This window comes from Bos javanicus, chromosome 11 (genome assembly GCF_032452875.1).
Source record: "Bos javanicus breed banteng chromosome 11, ARS-OSU_banteng_1.0, whole genome shotgun sequence".
Taxonomy (NCBI): Eukaryota; Metazoa; Chordata; class Mammalia; order Artiodactyla; family Bovidae; genus Bos; species Bos javanicus.
This window is the reverse complement of record NC_083878.1, coordinates 94,451,225-94,473,614: the sequence shown is the minus strand read 5'-3', so window position 1 is coordinate 94,473,614 and position 22,390 is coordinate 94,451,225. Positions and strand designations below refer to the sequence as shown.

At 43.8% G+C, this 22,390-nt stretch overlaps 1 protein-coding gene across 7 annotated transcripts in view; it reads left to right on the top strand.

The window, feature by feature from the left end:
* Window positions 1–22,390, top strand: part of DENND1A (DENN domain containing 1A) — a 530,572-nt gene that overhangs the window by 326,608 nt on the left and 181,574 nt on the right. For all 7 annotated transcript variants that reach the window (XM_061433489.1, XM_061433487.1, XM_061433488.1 and 4 more), the window contains one exon: window positions 21,040–21,141. In XM_061433489.1, coding sequence (XP_061289473.1) covers window positions 21,040–21,141 — 102 coding nt within the window. The remainder of the gene's footprint in view (window positions 1–21,039; window positions 21,142–22,390) is intronic.

The following is a 22,390-nucleotide window of genomic DNA, read 5'->3' as shown; positions in this document are numbered from 1 at the left end:
TTTCTTACTGGCAATTCAGCAAAAGGCTTATTTTTTACTGTCTTGTTATTTTTTCTTGAAAGCTATAGGCACCTTATTATGCCTTTGCATATGTGCCAGAATTTTTTAAACTTCAAATGAATGTGGCAGATGTTCATAAAAGTTTAGAAAAAGCTACCATAGGAAGACTTTTTAACCATTTTTATGACACTCAAATTTGTTGCACAAAAAGAAATATAAATTATAACCTAGTGTTCTCATTTGAAAAAAGGTTATTTGGGGAGAAGATTTAATTCCAGCCTTCATGCTCTTACAGGGTAAGAGCTGGTAACATAGTCACCTAGAAGAGTCTGCCTTCCTTCTAAAGTGACAAGTTTCTAGCTGATCCTCATTCTTATCCCTCCACTGCCTTTTTATATCCTTTCTCTCGTTTAAGCAAACACTAATTTGAGGCTGGTGGTAAGTTAGCGGGATAGCCAAGGGTATTGGCATAGACCTAGTTTCTTCTTGGAGAGAATGATCCTGTTAGCTGGCTAGGAAATACCAAAACGCGGCCAGATTACACAGTAACTATTTCCCTTCATTCCCTCGACCTCAGTTGAGTGCAGGAGATGCTCTGCGGCTCCTGCTCTGTGCCAGGTCTGGTAGTGGGGTGCCAGATCAGGTCTGGTAGGTGTGTTCCTTCTCCTTTTGTGATAAGTGGAGATCTTCCTTTCCAAGCCTCACCAACAGTGCTCTGTATGCAGGCCTCAGAGCATGAGGAATGCATGCAGAAGGTGGTTTGTTTTATTTTTGTGTTTTTAATTCCTGGTGGTAGAATGGTCAAGAAGCAGGAAAGAAAAGTGATAGCAGTGACGCAGTGCAGACAGAGGCTCAGGTTAGCCTGAAGGTGAAGCTCCCCTTTGCACAGAGGCAGAAAAACGTGTCAGTGGGAATGGGCCGTGGGTTCTGGCTTTCCTGCTCCCTCCTTGTTTGATCTTGGGCAAGGCGATGGACCTCTGCACCTGTTTTCTCGCCTGTAAAATAGGGGCAGTGGCAGGAGTTCAATGAAGGTTAGCAGCCATTGCTGTTTTTATTTCCTTAGTGGCCTTAAAGCCATTTATGTTGAGTTGATGGCTTTGAAATTGTGTTTTAGGGACTCATGGGTTCCAGGGATTATCATTTTCATTCCCTAGGGAAAGAATTTCAGTAGAATTGGCTTGTACCCACCCTATTTTCTCCTGGTCAACAGTGCTGGAGACACTGCTGGGGGTGGGAGTGGTACTTCATAAGAACTTGATAAATGGACTTCTAATTCCCTGCTTGACCATTCCCTCAGTAGTAATGTCAGTGTTATTTTGTGTCTGTGTTTACTTTCTTCATCTATAGGGATGGTTCAGTTCAGTTCAGTCACTCAGTTGTGTCCAACTCTTTGCAACCCCATGAACTGCAGCACACCAGGCCTCCCTGTCCATCACCAACTCCCGGAGTTCACCCAAACTCATGTCCATCGAGTCGGTGATGCCATCCAGCCATCTCACCCTCTGTCGTCCCCTTCTCCTCCTGCCCTCAATCCCTCCCAGCATCAGAGTGTTTTCCAATGAGTCAACTCTTCGCCTGAGGGGGCCAAAGTATTGGAGTTTCAGCTTTAGCGTCAGTCCTTCCAAAGAACACCCAGGACTGGTCTCCTTTAAAATGGACAGGTTGGATCTCCTTGCAGTCCAAGGGACTCTCAAGAGTCTTCTCCAACACTGCAGTTCAAAAGCATCAATTCTTTGGCGCTCAGCTTTCTTCACAGTCCAACTCTCACATCCATACATGACCACAGGAAAAACCATAGCCTTGACTAGACAGACCTTTGTTGACAAAGTAATATCTCTGCTTTTTAATATGCTATCTAGGTTGGTCATAACTTTCTTTCCAAGGAGTCAGCATCTTTTAATTTCATGGCTGCAGTCACCATCTGCAGTGATTGTGGAGCCCAGAAGAATAAAGTCTGACACTGTTTCCACTGTTTCCCCATCTATTTCCCATGAAGTGATGGGACCAGATGCCATGATCTTCGTTTTCTGAACGTTGAGCTTTAAGCCAACTTTTCCACTCTCCTCTTTTACTTTCATCAAGAGGCTCTTTAGTTCTTCTTCACTTTCTGCCATAAGGGTGGTGTCATCTGCATATCTGAGGTGACTGATATTTCTCCTGGCAATCTTGATTCCAGCTTGTGCTTCTTCCAGCCCAGCATTTCTCATGATGTGCTCTGCATAGAAGTTAAATAAGCAGGGTGACAATATACAGCTTTGACATACTCCTTTTCCTATTTGGAACCAGTCTGTTGTTCCATGTCCAGTTTTAACTGTTGCTTCCTGACCTTAGGGCCCATCTTTTAAGAGTGTGGTAAAGATTAAAGAAATGAGTTCCATGTATGTCCAGTGTATCCCAGTGTATGGCCTGTGGTCGGTACACGGTACGCAGCCCCTTCTATAGAAATGTTTGGAGAGCCTGATGTGTACTAGGCACTGTATTGCACTAGGGGTTCTATATAAAATGGTGAGTGTGACACACTCTGTGCCTGCAGAGTTTTGTCTGGAACAGAAGCAGACAAGGAGAAAGTAAATGGAGGGAGTTTGAGAAGCTGAAGGCTCTGCTAGAGAAGACAGCAAACTGAGCCTTGAGGGCTCTGCTTCTCCGAGGAAAGGAATGCCTGAATGGAAACTGAGCAGATAAATTTGTCTTCCACCAAGGGGACAGGGAGCATCATATACAAAGATTTACAGTGTAGATCATGGCATTTCCCAGGAGGTCTGAACAGTCCATTGTCTGGCAGGAGCATGGAGCTGAAGTAGGGAGAGGATTGCTGAGGGAGGCAGGCCAGGGCCAGGCCATCCAGGGCCTTGTAAGCCGTGTTAAAGAGTCTCAACTTTATAGGGCAGTGGGGAGCCATTGAAGGGTGTAAATAGGGGAGGGACATGGTCAGGCCGCCTCCTCCTGGGCTCTTAGAAACACGGTCCTTCCATATAAAATGTTTGGAAATGGCTTAACCAAGTTAATAAAGTAGAGTGATATTTATAAAGATCAAGGTAATTCTTAAGTATATTACACACAACAACCATATATGTAAAATTCAGATGTTATTGTCCCAAACCCAAGCTTCTGAACCATGATAGAGATGTTTATAGAGAAGACTTTCTTTGCAGTTTTAAGCACATTTTTTACTAGATTTTTGTTTCCTCTCTGTTTCCAACTACTTTCTATGAATTAGATAATTTTTCTACAGCTCAAATTTGAGAGGATAAATTTAGGATATATACTAAGTACTAGTTCCAGGTGGTAGGAACAGGGGGAGTGACACCCGGGTACCAAGTTCATAAGGCCTCTTCCTGCCTCTCCCACTAATGCAATTTCAAGACACATGTGATGTGGGCACAAGGAGACAGGCCCAGCCCACAGCTTACCTCTCTTCCTCACCATCTTTTATGTGCGAAGGTTTCGCTGGAGCACATGGAAGCCTGGTTTTGCAAATGCACTGAATGCTTGGGACAGCACTGAGACACCACTCCATGGACAGCATCCCAGTCCACATTTGAAATGCCTCTTCTTGATTGCTAGGACCCAGATCTGGTATTTGTCTATGTCTGTAGTGGTTTGACTGTGAAGCTTTCACACAAAATAACAGGATTTACTTATTTACAGACAAGGAAAAATAACTTTTATGCCCCTTTACCTCGCAGAGAACTTGAATATCTGTCAACTGAATTGGCACCATTTTAACTAGTTTTTTCTTTTCATTTTTCTCTGGCATAGGAAGTCTTTAATCCTTTGTTCATTTTTTTAATGTTTATTTTTTAAAAGTTTCATGGTGAGTGTTAGAAGAATATTTCTTGTTTACCATTGTACCGTTTTGCTTCGTCATAGGACGCCACAGGTAGACAGTAGTCAGATATAGTTTTCCCTTGTTAATATTGTGATTCATGCAGAAACTCTGAGCCATAACTATATGCAGGTATAGGTGGTGGTTGTGCATCTGTCCTCACAAGAATTGAGACACTGCATGTGAGATCTGTTTGTTAGTGATGAGTAATCATAGCCCTGCTTTATAAAAAGGTGATATTTGCCTGAAAAATTCCACCTGGTAATTCCAGTCATAGGCTCATGGAAAGAGCTTTAGCAAGAAAGGGAGAGGCCCTCCCATTGGGAAGGAGCTACCGTCTTTTGTGTCTTTCTCGACACCACACACAGCGCTGGGTGCTCCACCTGTTCTCACTTCTGCACATCCTAAGAATCTCTCTGCCAAGGAGGAGATATCCGTATTTGCAAACGGGGAAGCTGAGGCTCAGAGAGAGAAAATAATTTGCATCCAGTTTCCCTGCTTTGATGGACTTGTCAAACCCCAGAGCCCCTGGGTGAGGCTGTATAGATTACCCCAGCCCTGGGCATACAGGCTCTCACCTTTGCCTGAGCTTCTCCCTCTCAGGGAGGCTTCCAGGCCGCGTGCTGGAGATCGCGGCAAGGGGAAAGGAGGGGTGACGTTTGCCAGCCTCGTATTTCTCCAGAAGAAAGCTCTGAGTACACTTGTGACTAGAGCTGGTTACTTAGCCTCTCCAATCTCCATTCTCTCATCAGTGAAATTAAGATCATATTATCCATCTCAGAGAGTTGTGAGAACTAATTGATATAACGGATGTGAAGAGCTTTTCTAAAAAATTCTACCAAACATTATTCCTCATAGTGAGTACTATAAAAATAAGAGGCAAAGTTTAGATGAATGAATCCCTAATGCTTGCTTAATTATATAAAAAGAAAAAGAATTGGCCAGTAGCTTGGTCTTGCTAGAATTTCCTTAGCATGCTGTTATCAAGCAAAATCATCACATGTGAATCTGTCACATCCAGAGCATTCAGAGCAAAATTAGAGCCTGAAGAATGTTCTGGATTTCACCTGATGAATTTCCTCTAGAAGCTCTCTCCTCCTCATGGCATCTGCTTTTAAAATGAGTGTGGTTCTTAAATGTCACTTATCTTAATGTTGGAATTAGTTAATATAAAGCAACTTAAATCTAGTAGTAATTTATGTAATCAAAGGGAACAAGTACTTCTGGCTGATTTAAGTATCTCTTGCAGTCAGTACATTTTCAGTCTAATTTGTTGTGACTGAAATGTTCTCTTGTGAGATGACATAGCCCTCTGTTATAGATCAGAAAAACTGGGTAATTTATTAGGGAGGATCCCAGTAGAAAATGCAAAACCATCATTGATGCTTTTGTTTTCCAACTTTCCTGTCATCCCTTAGCCAGTCAATTTAGCAATGTTGAAACTGACTTCAAAGAAAACCTAAGTTTCTAAATTGTTACTAAAAGAACTTAACCAAATTTCTATCAGATTAAGATAAAGAGCAGCATGCAGGAAACTATGGAACAGAGTAGAAAGAATTCTTGACCTCTAGAGTTATGGAGACCTGGATTCAAATTCTAGCTCCACTGCTACTAGGCGACTTTAAACATGCTCCTTTGTTTAAAGGAGAAATCAGGTTAGCAGAAGGAAACACAGTTTGAGTTTGACCACTTTGTACAAAACTACTATTATGTTATCCTCTGAAGAGATGCCTATTGAAAATATCTAATAATAATAATATCACCCATTGAATGATGTTCTACTAATATACATGGCACTTGAGCCATGTAATTTTTAATTGTCACACCTTTGAGAGGGATGCTCCTATTTTGCAGATGGGGATTAAAGGTGCCTCTTTGAGCTTCAGACTCCTTGCTTGTAAAATGGGTAGATTCTCCACTTCATAGGAACTTTTTAATGAGGAGTAAATTAGAAAATTGGTACCTGACGCGTTGTAGGCGCCAAATAAATGGAAGTGATTATCAGTATATGTGTAGAACTGGTAAATGTTCTTTAAAATAAGCTGAGACATCTACCTAAGGTTAGCTCTGCCCTCTTTTTCAGCCTCATTTTGTACTTTTTACTGAGTGACTTTTTCTAAATTTCATTAGCTTAAAGGCACTCTCAACCGAACACAGCCACGTGGGATTGGTGCCTTCTTTTCATAAACTCCTTGCAAGTGATTAGGGGCAGGGCCATCATGGGTGCTTAGAGACCAGCATATGATGATTGAAGAGCAGTACCCTTGGTCAGCCTAGTCAAATCCCACTTGGAATCAGAGCACATGTGGTTTTGTTTAACACCATGCTCAGCAGACTCACGGTACAGGTTTGTGACCATCAGACATTTGTTGCTGATATGTGAGGTCACCACAGTAGGGGTGTTTGTCAACCAAATTAAACTTCCCCTTAATGACCTAAAATAATTGATTCAGAAGGCCTTTAAATGGACCATGGAAATGTGTAAGCAAGCTGAAATCTGGCATTTTATGCAAGAATTATTGCATATTGTTTTGTTTGTCTTTGTTTTGCTTTTGTTGGAAAAAATGTGGGTGGACCAAGGGTTTTAGGAGACAGGCAGTGACCAGTGACAGGAGTTTGAATCCCAGCTCCACTATTTGTCCTGCTTGGGCAACTCACTGAGCATCTGTGCATGTATGCCATAACATCTTCATCTGCAAAACGGGGTCACCTGCCTTAAAATGATGACAGTTAGAAATAATACGGCTGAAGTTCTATGCACATTAGTAGGCCCTCACTCAAAGGTAGCTGCTATTATTAATAAAGCATTTCCAGTGGGCATCTCTGAAGAAGAGGGCTTAATAATAATTTTGTACAGAGTGGTCACACTGTAATATAATAACTCTACCTTCTTTTCCCCCTACTAAACCAATTTCTCCATTAAACTGCTCTCTCTACTAAACTTAAACTTATCTATAGAGGAAAGTATGACTAAAATTGAAGCCTATAAACCTCTGTCTACATATAGTCTGATTCTTAGCTGATTTCAAAATGAATTTAAAGTTGAGCATTTAAAATATATGCCTCTTAGACTACAAAAGAAGTGGGGCTTTTTTTTTTTTTTTTGCTTATTGGGTTCAGACATTCAGGACCTAAGCTCATGCCTTTGCAGGTAACGAATGAGGCCACTGTATAATGTCTGTTTAGAAACAGAGGCATGGGCTCAGAGCTTTTCCTAAATATAATCAACAGTGGCTCTTAAGTTGGACATTATCAACATCCCACAGCATGTTTTTTCTGTCCTGCCTAAAACCCTTTCTTCCATAAACCCAAATATCTGACAAAAACGAAAACCTGCAGACTGGGCCTGCCTAGACTCCTAGACACGTTCTTAACCAAACAGAATATCTATTAAATCCTGGTGCCTAGGAGTCAATTGTTTTAAAGGATGCAGTCATAATAAATTTATATCCTGCCTCTTCAGCATTTCATTGAAAGTATTTTGTACTGACCGAATGGGTTAAATTATGAAGCTTGATAAGTACATATGCACATTACCCATCCTTAGCTTTAGAAGGGAAAAAAAAGGAAGAAAAAGATAGCTATGATTTTGGAAGTCATCCCAATTTTTAAAAATAAGAGAATTTGGACATTTTGGCATATGGGGTTTTTTAAATGAAATTTCATGGAACTGAAAACAGTCAATTTTAGGTTTCCAAAAATTGTTTTGATTTTCATTGGTATAAATTTGCTGCACATGGTTTTAGGGAAGTTCTGAGAGATGCATTTGGGACTTCGGGGTTGATTTTTTTTTTTTTTTTTTTGAGATTTGTGATTTATTTTTAAAAGGTGATTTTTTTTTTTTTAACTCAAAGTATGGATTGAAGGAGATCAGAGTTTCATTTCTAGGACAGTTTTTGGTAATGACATCGTTAAGCGTTTCCGAGCAACTGGACTTGGGGCTGAACTATCGGGCATCATTTCAGCACCGTTTGGACGCAGCACAGCAGATCCCTCTCCCAGCTTCTCGAAGTTAGAGTCTCGAGGCCAAGTGGTTCGGGCTGTTCCATTAGCAGCAGCTGCTGGTGATAAGCACTGTGAGAGTCACCTGTGTAGGGTCAGACTTATTGTACATCAAGGTTCAGCAGTGTCGGAAGAGCGGGAAGATGCCCAGGAGGGGGCTCCAGGCCACCTGCTGTGTGAGGATCAAAGGGTTGAAAGGTCAGAGGGCACAGCTCCCTTAACCATATCTGTCTGTGCAATAGCTATTTCAGATTGTAAATCTTGGCGATTTCATTAAGTCCTCCTGGCTGCTACTGGGGCATTGAAATAATAAAATTTTATATCTGTTGCCTTTCCTGCCTCTGGCAGCCAGGCTGATACATTCTGTGCAAAATGGGGCATCTTTATGAAAACCTTTTCCGGAATGATCAGAGCAGTCTTAAGCCTCAAATGAGGAAGCTGGGGTTCACAGGACCTCATCCTCTGAAAATGTTTTTTAAAAAGAAAAAAATCACACAAACCATTTAGCAGCCTTTGGGATTTTTGTAGCACCTCTCTTGTGATAAGCTGGTCCCAAAATATTGCCTATTGCTAAATGGTTAATCTTACACACAGGAGGAAAGGTGAGCTTTCTCAGTGCTTCTGTTTATTAAATAGCCCCTGTTCTAATGACGACAGGGTCCTTTCTTTTGGCAACCCCAAGCAACTCTACAGATATTACTTCCCACTTGGCAGACCTTTCGGGTGTTTTTAGAGACATGTCTCCTGAATATGATTTTCCAAATATTTTTCCTAGATCTTAAAGTTGTTATGGACCTTTAGGGCTCCTTGGCTCTTGGGCAAGACAAATCACAGTAATGGCTGCCCCTTTACTGCCCATATGTTTAAGACCCCCTGTCGTTTGTTTGAAAAGTTAAGAGATTTTCACAGTGAAGGTGCCATTTCTGAAATTTAAAGTGTTCCTTTTCACCGGGAGATAAGTTCACTCTGATTAAGTCCGTAATTCTCACTAAGCCATGTTTATGGGGGCAATAAACAATGTTTCAGCATGCTTGTTAAATTGGGTTTCCAACCTCTCCACTCTTTAAAAATTGACATTTCAAATAAAAGGCAGGTGGAGATGGGAGTCCAGGTTTGCTGTGGTTAGTGATGAATGAATGATGGCAAGTGGCAGTTGTGTGGGAGGAAGGAGGCCTTCTTCTCTGAAAGGGCGACCCCAAACCATTCTGGGGCTAGGGAATCATCATCCCCTTAAACCCCAAGTGAAACTCTTAAATTTAAGTTTCATCATTTCAAATTGGATGGATACTATTTTGAAATACTGCTGGATGCATTAAGCTCATTATTTAATTTTCACAAGTCTGTTCTTTAGAGGTAATGGCTTTGCTTTACAGATGATGAAATTTGGGCACAGAAAGGTTAAGTAACTCATCCAGAGTCATACAGCTAATGATTAGTAGGACAAGAATTCAAACCAAATTATTTTGTTGTGTGAAGTGTTTTAGTGTGTACAAAGAAAAATGATACTGGCCCTGCTTTTCGGTTCTGTTTTTTATTATATATCTAGCCTCTGATAAATATATCCATGGAGGTTACAAAAGAAATATGTGACCTATGTGAATGTCCTCAGTATTTGGTAAACTAGAGAAGGAGAGGAAGCCCCACAGAGAGGACAAGAGGACCAGGCTTTGGGGACTGGCAGTCCAGAGCTCAAATCCTGGCTCTGCTATTTCTCAGGACCTGGGACAAGAGCTTCATTTTTCTCTTCTGTGAGATGGGAATAATAATACCTATTCCATGAGGTTGCTTTGAGGATCAAATGAAATCATGTATTTTTTTTAAATGTAGTGTTTTCGAACTCTACAATATTTTATAGATGACAGTGGTGGTATTACCTTGTATGTAAATATAGTATAGTTAAAAGAGTTACTTTAAGGGAAAAGTGACAGGTACACATGAATTAATTAGAAACATCACTAATCAAGTGTTAATTGGGGAGCCAAATCTGTGTTGCCCACTATACTTGCTTAGGACCAGAGAAGGCCACTTGCTGTGGGAACAGAAATAGGAAGGTTTTGTAGAAGAGCAGAGTGTTGCAGGATGAAGATAATCCATGGTGATCCATGTCTTGGCCATCTTCATGTCTTTCCAGGTGCTCTTCCACCTCATCTCTTGTTTGCATTTTGCAGTGGAGGTGAACGGTGTTGATACCTTCCTCGTCCTCTTTTTACAAATGAGGAAACTGAGTTTCTAGCAGTAGGAAGGGTGTTTCAGTTTGGGGTAAAACCTCAGCTGTGTCGTAGATGTACATGGACTCACGCCTCCATTCTGGTGGAACAGAGGAAAGGCCAGGGGGGATGGTGGTGCTGTGTTCGGTGGACTTCTAAAGTGAGCTGCAGAGCTGGCAAAACCAAAGTCTTAGAAGGAGGCGGGTCAGCACTGACTGAGCTTCTGCTATGTGGCTGGCCCTCTATGAAGCTCATGCCCTACCATGACTTCTTTTAACAATCCTGAAGGTGAGCATCAAGTCCCAGTTTCACAGATAAGGAAATTGTTGCTGGAGGAGGAAAAGGGCCTTGCCTAAAAAAGCTGCCTGGCTGGTGAGTGAGTGAGCCAGGATACCAACCTTGAGAGTCTGCAGCTGTAGCCCATGACCATCCTGAGGAGGCAGCTGGGCAGGCTCTGTGTGAATGGAGATATTTCACCAGAGTGAGGTCTTTTCTACCTCCTATGACTGTGCCTTTTCTTAGGCTTATTGATTATAGTTTACTCCCTCTCCCCCACACCCCAACACAAGTAGGCTGGGAACCTCTTGAGTTTAGAGATCACCTTTTAGTCATGCATTGGGTTGACATGACTAACCAAATGTATGAATGAATGGGTGAATGAATGAATGTCCAATGGATGGATGGTCAGAAAAGGAGGAAAAGCCCATTGGAGAAATAGCCCCTTTGCTGACCTGGGTTGAAAAATCTCTTGAATTTTTTTTAATGAGAATCAGTGCTTATTACCTTGTGAGGAGAGGATTTGGCCTGAGCTGTGAGGTGCTTCCACACTTCCCTCCCCTGCCAAGTTTCTGTTTCTGTTTAAAGCACCCTGGGAAATTCCAGCAGTGTTTTCAGGGGTCCTCTGAACTGCCGGACTCAGATTTTTAATTTTGTGGAGCAGGAAGGAGCAAATCAGTGACTCCTGGCTCCAAAGGAAAAACCACTACGTTTATCAACGGCTTGGCAGCTCAGTGACCTTTGGGGCCAGAGGAAGGGAAGGAAAATGTCGCTCTTCCCTCCACGTGTATCTGAGATTTCAGGAGGGAATAGAGAATTTAGAATACCTGAATATTTGCCTTTCCTCTTCCTGTCCTTTCCACTTTCCCTCTAATTTCTCTTTCCCTTCCTCCTAGGAGGCCAGCAGCTCCCCATGCTGTTCTTTGTTATGTTCTCATATACATGCGCATGTATTTGAGTACATTTGATATGGGCTGTATAGTGGAAGGAATACTGGCATGGAGAACCCAAATTCAGATCCTTTCTCTGACAAACGCTATTTGGGAGAACATGAGCAAACTATTAATCTCTTTAGCCTCAGTGTCCTCATCCATCCAAATGGGTACAGCATTCCATAGCAAACCCTTTCCCTTGAAAATTTTAATGGTGTCTGGACCAGCCATCAAGCTGCTTGATTCCTCTTGTGTGTCCCTGACAAACATCTGTTAAATTACAATTGCTCAATATGTTTGTGATGGAAGCAGTGTCAGAGCAGTTAGCAAGATACACTGGGTAATACAGAGTTTTTGATGTTCATCTGAGTTCAGTGTTATCTCCGCTGCTGCTAAGCCGTGGACTTTGGACAAATTATTTTGCCTCTCTGACCCTGCATTTCCTCATTTCTGCACAAGCGTGTCATGAGGCAGCGTGCACGCTCAGTCGTTTCTGACTCTTTGTGACCCCTTGGACAATAGCCCGCCAGTCTCCTCTGCCCATGGAATTTTCCAGCAAGAATACTGGAGTGGGTTGCCATTTTCTACTCCAGAGATCTTCCTGATCCAGGGATTGAACCACGTCCCGTGTGTCTCCTGCACTGGTGGGCAAATTCTTTACCACTGTGCCTCCTCCACAGGGTGTCATGAGGATTGCATTAAATGGTACATGTAAGGGTTGGGCCACAGGAGGAACACATCACCTAGGAGCTCTTTTTGTTGTTCTGGGAGTCAGTCATCTGATGGATGCAGAGTTAACACAGTCCCTGTTCCTGTGCAGGCCCCTGTAAAGTTAGCTCTGCCTCAGCCCACACGTAACCAGCCTTTAAGAGGTGATGGTGTGAAGTCCAGCAGTAGTTGTTTAGGATAAAGTTTAGATTGGTGAACTATTAATATGCAGATTTTGGTTTATTCCTTACCTTTCAAAACTTAAAAAAGGAAAGAAAGCTGCCGAGAAGTTATACCTAAGTGAGACATAAACTGCAATGCCAGGAGCCATATCAGCTGTGCCTTTCTCAAAGAGAAACGAATACTGGATTTTCCACATAGTGCCAAAGCAAAGCACTTTGTGGGCTTGATAATGCTTTGATTTAAGAGGATGGATGCATCCTCTTGAAGCAAAGTGTCTTTGCAGGAAGTCGGTCTAGACCTGTCCCTTTTGCTTGGTGGTCTAGATGCTGGTGTCAGAAGTGCTGTCTCAGTCGCTGGTCAGCCATCAGAGAGGAGACTGCTTACAAGCCTCAGGGGTCCCTCCAGCAGGGAGAAGGCCTGCCTGTAGCCAAGACCAGCATCCTAGGCAGATGGGAACTTGGTCACATAGGTATAAAATAAATGTTTCTTTTTTTTTTCCTTTTTACTTAATCCTGTCACAATCCTGTGTAGCACATGGTCAGGGCCCCATTTTATAGAGAAACTGAGGTTCAACTACGTTTAAATAACCTGCTGTAGGTCCTGTAAGTAGGAATTAAAGAAGGTTAAACCCAAAGTCCAATCTGACCCCTACTCAGTCCTGTTACTCTCCCAAAGCAGGCTGACTCAGGACTGCACAGGTCTCTTGGGAGGTACCCAATAATATTGTTGCTTTTCTCCTCACTGGAGAAGGGGACAGGGCTGACTGAAAAAGCCATAGGTGTCTAGGAGGGGTCTACCTTTGCAAACAAATTTTCTGACAGTGAGATATAGTCTACATTGCATCCTTTTTATTTGTAGAATTATTACTGTACTGCTTTCATAGTAACAATAGGCAATACCCAGTGCTTATTATATGCCAGACACTATTATAGGTACTATACGTATATTGACGCATTTAACCACCACAACAATCCAGTGAAGTCTATATTATTTGCTTTTTGTAAACATTTTGCTGAAGTATGAGATTTATAGGAGGTGTACACTCATCTGAAGTGTAGAGCAAGATGAGTTATTTTAAAGCAGCTATTTTAAAGTTATTTTAAAGCACCACCAGATCAACTACAAGCCCCCAAAGCCCCTCTTGTACCCCCTTGTCACTCTCCCTCTAACCCAAGGGTAATGATTGTCCTGGGTGTCAGGACTATTTTAATCTCATCAGACATATGAGGAAACTGAGGCACAGAGAGGTTAAAGGGTTTGCCCAAGAACTGGTGGAGTTGGGACTTGGACTTGGGCAATTCAGGCTCCAGAGAATACGCTCATGTCCTCAGGGAAAGAAGACATAGCCAGGAAAAGAACAATAGGTTGGAGTAGTTTTTAATGGCATAAAATCATAATAGTGGAGTCATTGGCCTTTTCCTTTGGTCTGAAAATCAGTTGTTCACAGTCATACAGTCTTGGAATTCTAGTCTTACTTTCAAATTGCAAGGATAGAAACTTGCTTTTGAGAGCCTTCCATTTATTACACTTATTGCAACCAGATGCTGTGTTAAATTCTTTACATGTATTATCCCACAAGGGGCTTTCCTAGTGGTTCAGATGGTAAAGAATCCACCTACAATGCAGGAGATGTGGGTTCAGTCCCTGGGTTGGGAACATGCCCTGGAGGAGGGCATGGCAACCCATTCCAGTATTCCTACCTGGAGAATCCCCATGGACAGAGGAGCCTGGCGGACTACAGTCCATGGGGTTGCACAGAGTCAGACACGACTGAGCAACTAAGCACAGCACAGCACATTATCCCCCTTAAACCACCACACACTGCTGGAGAGTAGGTAGTATTATCCCCATTTTATAGATGAGAAAACAGACTCAGTAAAGAACTGAAGGTACGCAGTTGCAGAGGCAAGACTTGAAGCTGGCTGTCTCATTCTAGAACCCACATCTTAGCTACCATGGTAATGCCTATCTTACTTTCTTTGTCAACTGTGAATTAATTCTACATGAATTAGTCGTGATAATTTTACACGTTTATTGTTGTTGTCATTATTGTTGCTATTCCCATCACACTTCCTTGTGCAGACTCATACTGAGCTTACATTGTCCACTGGGGCTCACACTGACATCTGTACCAGGCTTGCCTCCCGGTAGAGTGGGCCCGGCAACAGTATTTCACTCATTCTTCGGTTAATCAGCAATTGCCCTGTGTCAGGCACCATCCTGGGCACTGGAGTTGCAAAGATAAAGAAGACGTAGCTCTGCCCTGATGATGGTCCTGGTGGAAGGACAGCAGAAAAGATTCACCATGCCCTGGCTCATGGATTCCATACATGCCACCTCACCGACCCACCCTCCCCACAGCCTCCATCCAAGTTAAGGACCCTAGTGCTCAGCTGAGGCAGCAGAGATGGACCTGGGCCCCTGCTCATCAAGGTCTAGAACCAGCTTCTTTGCTCCACCTCCAGCCCCCAGCTTCATCACCAGGGAAGCAGCACATGCTCTTGACCATTCTTTGGATCCTCTGCATTACCTGACCAGTGCAAATCCTTGCTCTTCATTTTATGACCTGATTCTAAGTCCTGCCTTTTGTCCCTCGCTGCCCAATGCCCTCCCTAGATAAACAGGGTCATCCCTATCTGTGTGAAAGATTGCTGTGGTTTGAACAAGTGCAGCTGATACTTTATATTTTAGCCGGCCTTGGGGAGGACCCATTGTTTTCACACAATCAACTTTAGAAAGTAAGGTTCAGTGAAATCTCGACTAGAGAAGATCCACTGAAGGTAGAGTGGTTCTCAAGTGGACCCCACTTTTGTGTCGGGAAGAATATCAGGGGCATTGGACTCTATATTTATCCTAGGAGGGTATGAGTAGAAAAAAAGTTTTAAAAATCCTAGGCTAGACAAAAAAAGGAAGGAGACTGGGAGCCAAACACAGCTGCAAATCAGAATGTACATTGTTGGTAGCTCAGGGCAGAATTACCTTTCCATGTGGCGTTTGGTCACCATTATTCATACGTTGTTATTTTTCATGGTCTACTGTGGTTTTCAGAGAAGGCGATGGCACCCCACTCCAGTACTTTTGCCTGGAAAATCCCATGGATGGAGGAGCCTGGTAGGCTGCAGTCCATGGGGTCGCTGAGAGTCAGACTCGACTGAGCGACTTCACTTTCACTTTTTACTTTCATGCATTGGAGAAGGAAATGGCAACCCACTCCAGTGTTCTTGCCTGGAGAATCCCAGGGATGGCAGAGCCTGGTGGGTTTCCGTCTATGGGGTCGCACAGAGTCAGACACGACTGAAGTGACTTAGCAGCAGCAGCAGCATTGTGGTTTTATTCTGTATTCTGGACATAGCATTAATGTGTTTATCAACTCATTGTGTTATAACTTATGCACAACAAATGACCCATTTAAAGTGTACAATTCAATGAATTCTGAGTTTTATATACTACCAATAAAGATATAGAATATTTTCATCACCCTCAAAAGACCATTTAATTTACATTTCGTCTTGAGCTTCTCATGTGCCTGTCATTAGTCTAAGTGCTTTAGAAATGTTAGCCCATTTGATCCTCATCACAAGTGTGAGATGTAGGCACTGTTTATAGAGGAGAAAACTGAGGTGCAGAGAGGTGAAGTGAAACGTGCAAGTTTACACAGCTGGCGAGTGGTGGCGCTGAGTGAGAGCTCAGACACACTGGCTTCGGACCCCGTGCTCCTCATGTCTAGGCTCTGTTGCCTCTCCTTCATTCATGTGTTCATTCAGAAACTGCCTGCTGTGGGCCAGATACTGGGGTAGGAGCCGAAAGTTCAGAGATCTGTTTTGGTGGCCCCAAGAAGCCCACACACCAGAGAAGGGATCAAATGCCTGGATTAATACTCTAGATGGATGTATTATTCTGGTTGTGGGAGTAAACCACAGGCTCACATGAGGAAAGGCAAACTGCTCCCTCAAGCCCTCTGGGGTAAGGTTAGCCAGGCTTCGCTGAGGCTCCGAGAGGAAGAGGTGACAGGCAGGAGAGCCACTGTTGGCTGAATTCCTCTGTGGACGTCCTGGGAATCTTGCTAACTCTGTGTACATTTGCTTATCTAATCCTCACGAGAACTCTGTGAGGTGGGTACTACCATGATCCCCATCTAAAACCTGGAGAATTTATGAGGCTGAATCTGTGTCTGCTCAGGTTCCCCTGACCACCTCGCATGCTGTGATTTTTTTTCTCCTTTCTTGTCCTGAAAAACAGAGGTCAGATTTCTGTGACAAAACATAAAGGGAAAGACATTTTTGATTAACAGTATTTATGGGAAGATGCCATTTTTGTGTGTTTCTCTGTGCAAGAAATGCCATTTGGAAAGCCGGTGTGCATGTCAGTATCTTTTTTTTTTTTTTCATTCTGAGAAAAAGCCTATAGAGTCTGGTGGGGGGAGGGTTTGCAGCTGGCAGGAGCTTTGGCATATGTTGTAACTAAAAAGAGAGGGAATGTGTTGGTGGGACGAGCTACCGGAGAGCTGTCTCGGTGTGCTGTGGTACTAGTAAGTGTTTTAATTGGGTAGGGTTTTTGGAGGACTATTTTGACATCTGCTCGTGTCTTTGCTGATTTTTCTTCACTTAGAGTAGGAAACACAAGCTGTGGATAAAATGACTTTAAAATAATTGGAAGTAAAGATATCTCTCTCAAAGTTGAATTTGAGAGGGACACTCTTTAAGAAGTAGAAAGGAAATTCCACTTCGAGGAATCCATCCTAAAGCATAGGCTTCATGCCTACAGATTTCTCAACAATATTTATAATATTTTCTTAAAAACTGGAAATAGTCAATAAAAGGGGCTTGATTGGGTTTGTTTCTAGGAAGTGGAACATTTTGTAGCAATTAGCAATGATCTTCACAAAGCTTTTAATGAAGTGAAATGTTGCTTATATTGTAATAAATGAGAAAATCAGAAAGAAACATTATGAATTGCTTCAACTGTGGTTTTAAAAGGAGGTATTGGGACAGAGAGTTATGGAAGGAAATACACCAAAATGTTATCTCCAAGAGGAGGATTAGGGTAACCACAGTTTTCTTCTTTGAACTTCTTTGTCTTTCCAATTTTTTTTAAACATATGTATTTTGTTCACTTTTTATTTTGTATTGGGGTGTAGGTGCTTAACAGTGCTGTGATAGTTTCAAGTGAATAGCAAAGGGACTCAGCCATATATATACATTTTACACACGTAATTTTTATGATACAAAAGACAGGGGTCCTTTTGCATAAGAGGAAGCAAGCCCTGAGAGTGCTGGTGTAGCTGCATGCCCTATGTAGATACTTGTTCTGAAGTCTGAGCAGCTGATTTGAGGACGTCTTCAGAAAGAGTCATTCTGAGTTTAAAAGTCAGCTCTGTCACTCCTTATCTGTGTGATTTGGACCAGTTTCTTTGACCCCTCTGAGCCTCCTCCTTTGATATTGCCCTCATAGCATAGTCAGGGTTAAAGGCAGGCATACAGTAATGGCCCAGTTTCCTTCTCCATCAGCACTACCCACCCCACCCCCCAGCTTAAGAGGTTTTGTGGGTTTTGTTTTGTTTTTTGCCTTTTTTCCTCTTGTTTCCTTGAGCCTTTCAAGGATAGGGCACCATCCGGCCAAGCTGGCCTCCGATTCTTTCCTTGGGAACATGAGCTTCAGGAAGGCCCTTGAGTCCATGCCAGCCCCTTTGGAAGAGGCCTTGCCACCAGGAGGGCAGCATTGTCCTATGAGAGGAAACTGTGCCGACCCAGCTCCTCCTGGAGCCTGGTGCACAAGCATTTTGGTTACTAAGGGGACCCTGGCCTGCTAAGTCAGAAAAAAGGGCCAGGTTTTTTCCTCTTCTTCAGCCTACTGCCATTGTTCAAAAAGTAAACACTCCACACAGCTTAAGCAGCAAGTCCTCCAGCCAGGAGTGGGAAGAAATCAAAAGCCTGCTCCAGCCCAGCCATGGAGAGCCTACAAGGGCTGGTCTGTGCTGCGGGGCCCCACTGGGAACGCAGAAACAACACCCGATCCTGGTCCAGTATCAACAGCCTTGTCGCTGGGCCTTTCAGCCCAGGCTTCTCTCCAGTGGCCAGGCCTCTTGCCCCCATCTGTTTGGGGCTCTCTGGAGCTCTTTGGAGGTCAGATGAGGCAAAATTAGTGATTGTGGGGTGCAGCAGCCTGGAGTCCCTGGCTAAGTTCTGGAGCCCCCCATGACCCCTTCTCCCTTTCTGTGTCCAGTGCCAGGGTGTCTGCCTTTGAAGTGAGAGCCCAGCAGTTACCAGAAGGGACCAGAGGATTTTTGCCCTTAGGTCATTGCCACTGTAGTTTCCAAACTGGGGTCGTGGCTGATGTGTATATTATAATAGCAATAATAAAAGCTACTATAAGGCTACTGTGTGCCCAGTGCTATGCGCACACCACCTCCAGTCCTCACAGCAGTCCACAAGGAAGAGGGCTAAGAGGGATAGTCACAGTTACCTTCTTGATTTTACAGATGAAGGGGCCAATTAGTAACCATATAACCTTGAGCAAGCCCCTTCACCTCTCTAAGGCTCAGTTTCTCATCTATAAAATGGTGACCGCTCGTCTCCAGCTACTGCTGAGAATGAAAGAATCTGTGTGCAAGTGCTTTGTGAGCTCTAAAATGTGATGTAAGTGAAAAAGGTTCTGACTGAGGCTGTTTTTGTCACTCCCTGCTTGTGCACTGCTAACTATTTAACCTGTTAGATTGCAAAGTAAGGCAGCTAAGGAGCTCCGGACAGTTCCTCATGAGTCTTAATGTTCTCAACTGTAAAACGGGATTGTGCTTTGTAAAATAATAGTTATCAATGTTGCTTGCTGCTAGCTTTTTACCCTGTGAATAAAGCAGTCAGTTAATATGAGCTTTGGGGTTTGGAAGAAAAAATAAACCTCCAAGTAGGCAATCTTGTCCCTCCCCTGTGGCTCTCCGCCCACAGGAAGCATTTAGTAAATGTATGAAATGATTGATAGGTTTGTGGACTAGCCCCTGAAGAAGTCAACAGCAGCCGAAATTTGAGGCTGCTGGTCTTGTTGAGTGGAAGAGTTCCAGGACCCTGCCCTCTGGGAGTATTGTTTCAACTCTAGGAGGCTTCTGACCAGCATGGCTCCATCCTCCTGCTGAGAAAAATCTCAAAATGTTTACTTAGGTACCAAAGTCTGTCCTCGAGGCTGGGATTTGAGGCAGCAAACATCAACCAATATTAACGAGCGCTTACCAGGTGCCAATCATTTTGTTGAGTGCTGGTTATTATGCAGTGCTGAACCAAACTGATGAGCCCCTGAGGGAACTCACACCCCAACAGGGGGAGGCAGGCAGGCCAAGGGGTGCTAGGGCTCAGAGCAACAAGCATGGCAGAATTTGGTTTCTCTGGGGGTGTCTGAGAACAAGGAGGCTAAAGTGCCGTGCAAGAGCACAGGCTGTGTAGGTGGCCACTGCTGCGTTACCTCTGCCACTCACCTCACCTCTCTGAACCTCATTTTCCTCAAGTTACCTAACATGAAGATAATAGGGTACACTTTGCAAGGATTGATAAAAAATTAGTAAGTAAAGCATAGAACATGTGCTAGTGAGCATCTATTACACTGTAATTGTTGTCCTTTTCCAGGGCATTAGCAAACATAGGCTTTAGCAGCCGTTGGGACATCCAGCTCCATCACTAACCCATACAGTGCTCTGGGATGAATTAGGAAAGGGCATCTCCTCTCTCCCTCCACCAGCACCTACCCACGCCTTCAACTGATGCCTGTCAGCCAGCTCGTGGGTTGGCAGATCTCATCCTCAGCTTGGCTAGCAGGGCATGCTGGGCAGTGCATACCTGCACAGTCATACCCGGTAGCACAGAGGTTGGCTGATGATGAAACTGACCCCTTCTACATAGGGTGACCACATAGCTCATCTTACGCTGCTGCCCTGGTATAATATATTCTTTCATATCCACAAGTGTCCCAGTTTGGACCACAAATTACAGGGTCTTTCTGCTTAATCAGGACAAAATGAAAGTTCCAGACTCTAAAGAAATGAGCTTTGATATATAATGGGGTAAGAAGATTGAAGGAGATTGGCAGTAGGAAGTAGGTGAGGGGAAGTAGAGGTGGATTCTAGCAGTGGGTAAATAATATGATTGAAAACTAGCTTACTCATAGGCTTACACTTCTACAAACCATGGAGAGTTACTGCCGGCTGGTAGGCTCTTCGTTTCAGCAGACAGTCCCTTCATCCTCTCACCAAATATGAACACCTGGTAGGCACAAGCCTCCCTTACCCTTCCTGTTGTTATACCAGTAGAAGAATGGGTTATGGCCAGAACCTGAGAGCCATGATTCACTGGATTTTTGTGGAAAATGGAACCAAATTGAAAGTATGACCTTTCTACTTAATGTTTAAGAGAAATGTTAATATGTTAACACTAGGTTGTACAACGTATTCCATACCCAAGAATGCCAAGATCTGAGAGAGATGGCCAAGTAATCTTTGGTAAATGAGAAGAGATGGATGGAATGAGACTATAGTAAGAGCTAACTGTATATCTGAGTTCCTGGAGCCAGAGCTTTAGACTTCAGCTTCTTCTTTTTTATTTTAACTTGAAAATATAGGGGAAAAAAGTAATGTTGGGGTGTAAAGATCTGTCCCGCTAGCTGTGTGACCCAGGGCATTTAACTTAGTCTCTGAAACCCTTTTCACTCCTGGGGGTTGGGGATAACCATAGAAACTCACAGAGTTTTTGTGATAGTTAGATGGTCTCACATGTTAACTGCTTGGCATTGCACCTGCCACAGAGTACACTTTGTCAGATGTCACTTTTCCTCCTCACTCCCCTTTCCCTGAGGAAGCCAGGGAAATGTCTGTGTCTTCGTGGCAGTTCGATGATTTTCTCTTCTGGATTTTTTCTTTTACTTGCAGAAAGTCAGAAGCATGGCCCTGGATGATGTCGTGATCCTGAATGTGGACACCAACACCCTGGAAACCCCCTTTGATGACCTCCAGAGCCTCCCAAATGATGTGGTGGGTAATGAGCTCTTGAGTTCTGACTCCTGGGAGCTCCTGCAGTGGCCATGAACATGCCTTTGGGGAGGAGAAGAGGTAGAGACCGCTGTGGTTTTCCTGTGGCCTAGGAAGCACAGTTGGTTTCTGTTATGACCTCTGGAACCTTTGTCTCAGTGAAGGAAGTTGGGAGGTGGTTCACTTTTTTAGTTTTGTATTGCTCTCATAACCCTCACCTGAAGTGACTCTAGGGTCTAGACAGCCTCTCTTCCTGGGGAGTTAGGGGGTCTTGCCATCCCCATTGCCACTGCCGTGTCTAGAGAACAGAACAACCTCCCCAGGTAACCCCACCAAAGGCAGGCAGAAGGGCTTCAGTGTGAGCAATTTGGGGCACTTCAAGCCTACATTTTTTTCTTGTGCCATCGTCAAACCCAGCCATTTCCCATGTGGCAGAGTATCTGCTGCCGGTGTTCTGTATGTGGCTCCACGTGCCCTAAACCTATTTTTTTCTTAGTTACCTCAGGACTAGACAGAAGGTGTGCCTATTTAGGGGAAAGCAACTGGCTGCCACATTTGCCACACTGACACCTGACCATATACCTGAGAGCTGCCTTATGTGTGGCTTTTCGAAGTAGACCCAGTCTGCCCCATCATTCATACAAATGAGGAGGATTGGGGTCCCCTCAGAAGTACAGTTCTAATGTTTGTGGTTTAGTGTCCATGACTCTGCTTGAGAGAAAGTGTATAAAGTCATGCTGGCTTCCAGACTGGAAGGGGTGGGTGCTCCTAACCATGTGCACTATGCAGGTCTGGGTTTGCGTGGTGGCCAGTGGGCACTGCCCTGCATCACTGCCAGGAGTCCCAGTGGCCCTTGGGGGTTAGCTGCCTGGGAGAGGTTGCTGCTTGTTGATGAATGGTTGGCAGCAGGGTTTCAGACTCTGCTCTTAACTCACTGCAAGGTTTTGGGGGGTCATTTGTAAGGATGAGTTACTTGTACCATAGTTGAACAGTGGTACAATTCACTGACTTTTACATGCTAAACACTCATCACTGACCTTCCATTTACGCTTCACACCTCTTGGAAGGTATTTGTCTCATCCTCACTTCACCCACAGAGCTAAAAAGAAGGGGAGCCATAGAAGTGAACCCAGCTCTGTCACTCCAGAGCCACCGGCCCCAGTGCCCCTCTAGGTGCCTCTGCATCTGGGGTCTCATTCAGTTGGCATCCTAGCTCCATGGAGTAGGTGCGGGAGAAAAGATGCTCGAGGGG